At 28.1% G+C, this 2597-nt stretch overlaps 1 protein-coding gene across 2 annotated transcripts in view; it reads left to right on the top strand.

Annotated features, from left to right (window-relative positions):
* Positions 1684-2597, top strand: part of LOC107612250 (pleiotropic drug resistance protein 3-like) — an 8765-nt gene continuing 7851 nt past the window's right edge. Inside the window, exon 1 of one of the 2 annotated variants that reach the window (XM_021102900.1) lies at positions 1684-2050. In XM_021102900.1, the coding sequence (XP_020958559.1) occupies positions 1731-2050 (320 nt within the window). In that variant the 5' untranslated portion in view covers positions 1684-1730. The remainder of the gene's footprint in view (positions 2051-2597) is intronic. The other variant, XM_016314050.2, reaches the window with a different exon arrangement.

Here is a 2597-nt window from a genome sequence, read left to right as displayed (position 1 = left end):
AGTGAGTTCTAACCAACCCTTTTAAACAAAAAGTTTATTACCCTCTATAACATATATTTTATTGTTATTAGAGGAATTTAATTGAGTCGTCATAGTTATTATTCACCATCTTTTTAACTTAAATTTGGATATCAAATTATGCAATTAGAATAAAATAATTTCTACAACTTACAAGAGCTTTTAACAAAATTTCATTGTACAATTTCATCATTTTTTTCAAACTATCCAATCCCTTAATCTTTTCCAGGAAAAAAAATGAAAGGAGAGAATTAAATAATCAAATATTCTTTGGTCACATTTGTATGATTAATAATCCTTTTAATTATTTACTAATATCTGCAAAGTATCATTGAAGCCATAAGTTTCACTGTGAATGAAGAACTCTTGACCCAAAAAAAACTCACTATCTAGAATTTGTTTTTCAGTCGTAATATTTATCCAATTATTTGCGGTTAAAATTTTGTGATTATCTCGCGTGCTAATCTAATTTAAACCCACATTGATCTGTTTGAATTAAAATTTTGTGTAATCAACGCAGAAGTTTTCCGTAGAGTAGATTATTAGTATGTATTGTTTAAGTTGTTAAATGGTTAATCCCCAGCAAAAAATGAAGTCAATAATCATTATGAAAAAGTATAGGTCTAATGAGAAACAATGTGAACAATAGATATGTCGGATGTTCAATTCAATTGGTATGGGATTATTATGTTCATTATTTTTAATTGGATAATTTTTTTTATTCCATTTACTTATAATGACTGGATGTTTAATTCACTAGATGTGCAGATGATTATTTTAATATTAAGGCTTAGGAGGTAATTTGAGAGTGAAATATTTTTTTACTTTATTGGGTCAATTCTAGAGTCTATTGTTCACATTATTTACAAAAATCATTGTCTACCTAACAAAACCCTTTTATTATAGAATTTGGATCCTCTAAATTTTAAATTTTACTTTAGAGGGTTAAGTGTGATCTCTTATCCTTGAATTATTTCTCTCTCATATCTATGAAATAAATAATGAGAGATCACACTTTACCCTCTAAAATAAAATTCAAAATTTAAAAAATTCAAATCATTATAGATAGCTATGTAATTATCTAAACTCTAGTTAAAAAGATGGTTAACATTAAGTATGATAATAATCAAATTTCTCTAATAATCATAAAATATATCATAGAGAGTAACATACCCCTTATTTGAGAGAGATAGTTAAAATTTATTTTAAAAGTACGAGATAAAATATGTTGTTGGATTCTTAAACTAAAAAAATGGAGTTAATAGTTAAGTAATAATCTTTTAACATTTTTTTGAATACAACAACACACCTTATTTTTTTATTTTTTTTTTACTAAAGATAAAGAAATTTGAACTCACGACCTCTTAAATAAGTATAAAAAAAATTATGCCATTTAAGTTATAATTCATTAGTAATAACATATCTTATTTTATACTTTTAAATATTAATAATTAATTCTAAAAATAATAAATTCTAATGATTCTCTAACCTTTCTCAGTTATAATAGAACTATTTTGGTATCTAGCATGTTTTCCACACACATATGCATGTCTCGGTATACGGTAATGCATGACATATTCCATTGCATCATCAGCATCTACCAATCAATAAGCTTAAAAACACGTACATCAGTACATCACCATACTCCTATAAATCTATGGATCGGAATTGGAAACATGATGCACTACTCCACATAACCTTGATTGAGATAGATGGGTGAGGTGGGAGGTGTAGATGAGATAGAGTCTTTGAGAATTGAGTTGGCAGAGATTGGAAGGAGCATAAGGTCCTCATTCAGAAGCCATGCTTCCAGTTTCAGGTCTGCCATCGATGTTGATAACAATGAAGGCCATCATGCATTACAATGGACTCAAATCCAGAGGCTTCCCACTTTTGAGAGGATCACTTCAGCTTTGTTCGATGTCAACAAGCTTGGTGCTCAAGAAAGGCATTTGTTCATCGAGAAGCTTCTTGAGCACATCGAGAATGACAATCTTCGATTGTTGCAGAAACTCAGGAACAGAATTGACAAGTAATTAATCTTTCTTGCTTTCTTTTTTTATTTTGTTTGTTTTTTAAGTCAGCACATTATTATTGAGTTCTATCAGTTTTTTTCTTGCTTGGAGAATGCATGATAACCAAATGAAGACATCAGTGACTTTATCTTTCATATGATTTTGTTTTATATAGCTAGAATTATAACTTCAAATTTGCATAACTAGTTTACAAGAAGGGTATAGCCTAGCTCAGCTATGTTGGAAAATATTTTCTTATAAATATATAGATTATAATAAAAAAGGGGATAGATTTTGTTGTGCTTGACCCTTAACCATTATTAGTCAACTCTCCACTTCTTTTGATTAAAAGTGTTAGTCTCTTAATAATCAGAATTATATGGATGAGTAATGTTTTGTCTATTGATTAATTTTGTTGTAACCTAATAAATCCAATAGTTGACTCATTTGTCACTTGAACATGTGGACCACCTAATTTATAACATTCTATAGAATTTCCTCCTATAAATTTATCCATACATTTAAAATAAAAACATTTAAAAAGGCCAAATTTTAAAAAATCTT

This window comes from Arachis ipaensis, chromosome B01 (genome assembly GCF_000816755.2).
Source record: "Arachis ipaensis cultivar K30076 chromosome B01, Araip1.1, whole genome shotgun sequence".
Taxonomy (NCBI): Eukaryota; Viridiplantae; Streptophyta; class Magnoliopsida; order Fabales; family Fabaceae; genus Arachis; species Arachis ipaensis.
Note: the sequence above shows the minus strand (reverse complement) of the source record. Positions and strands in the feature narration are given on the sequence as shown.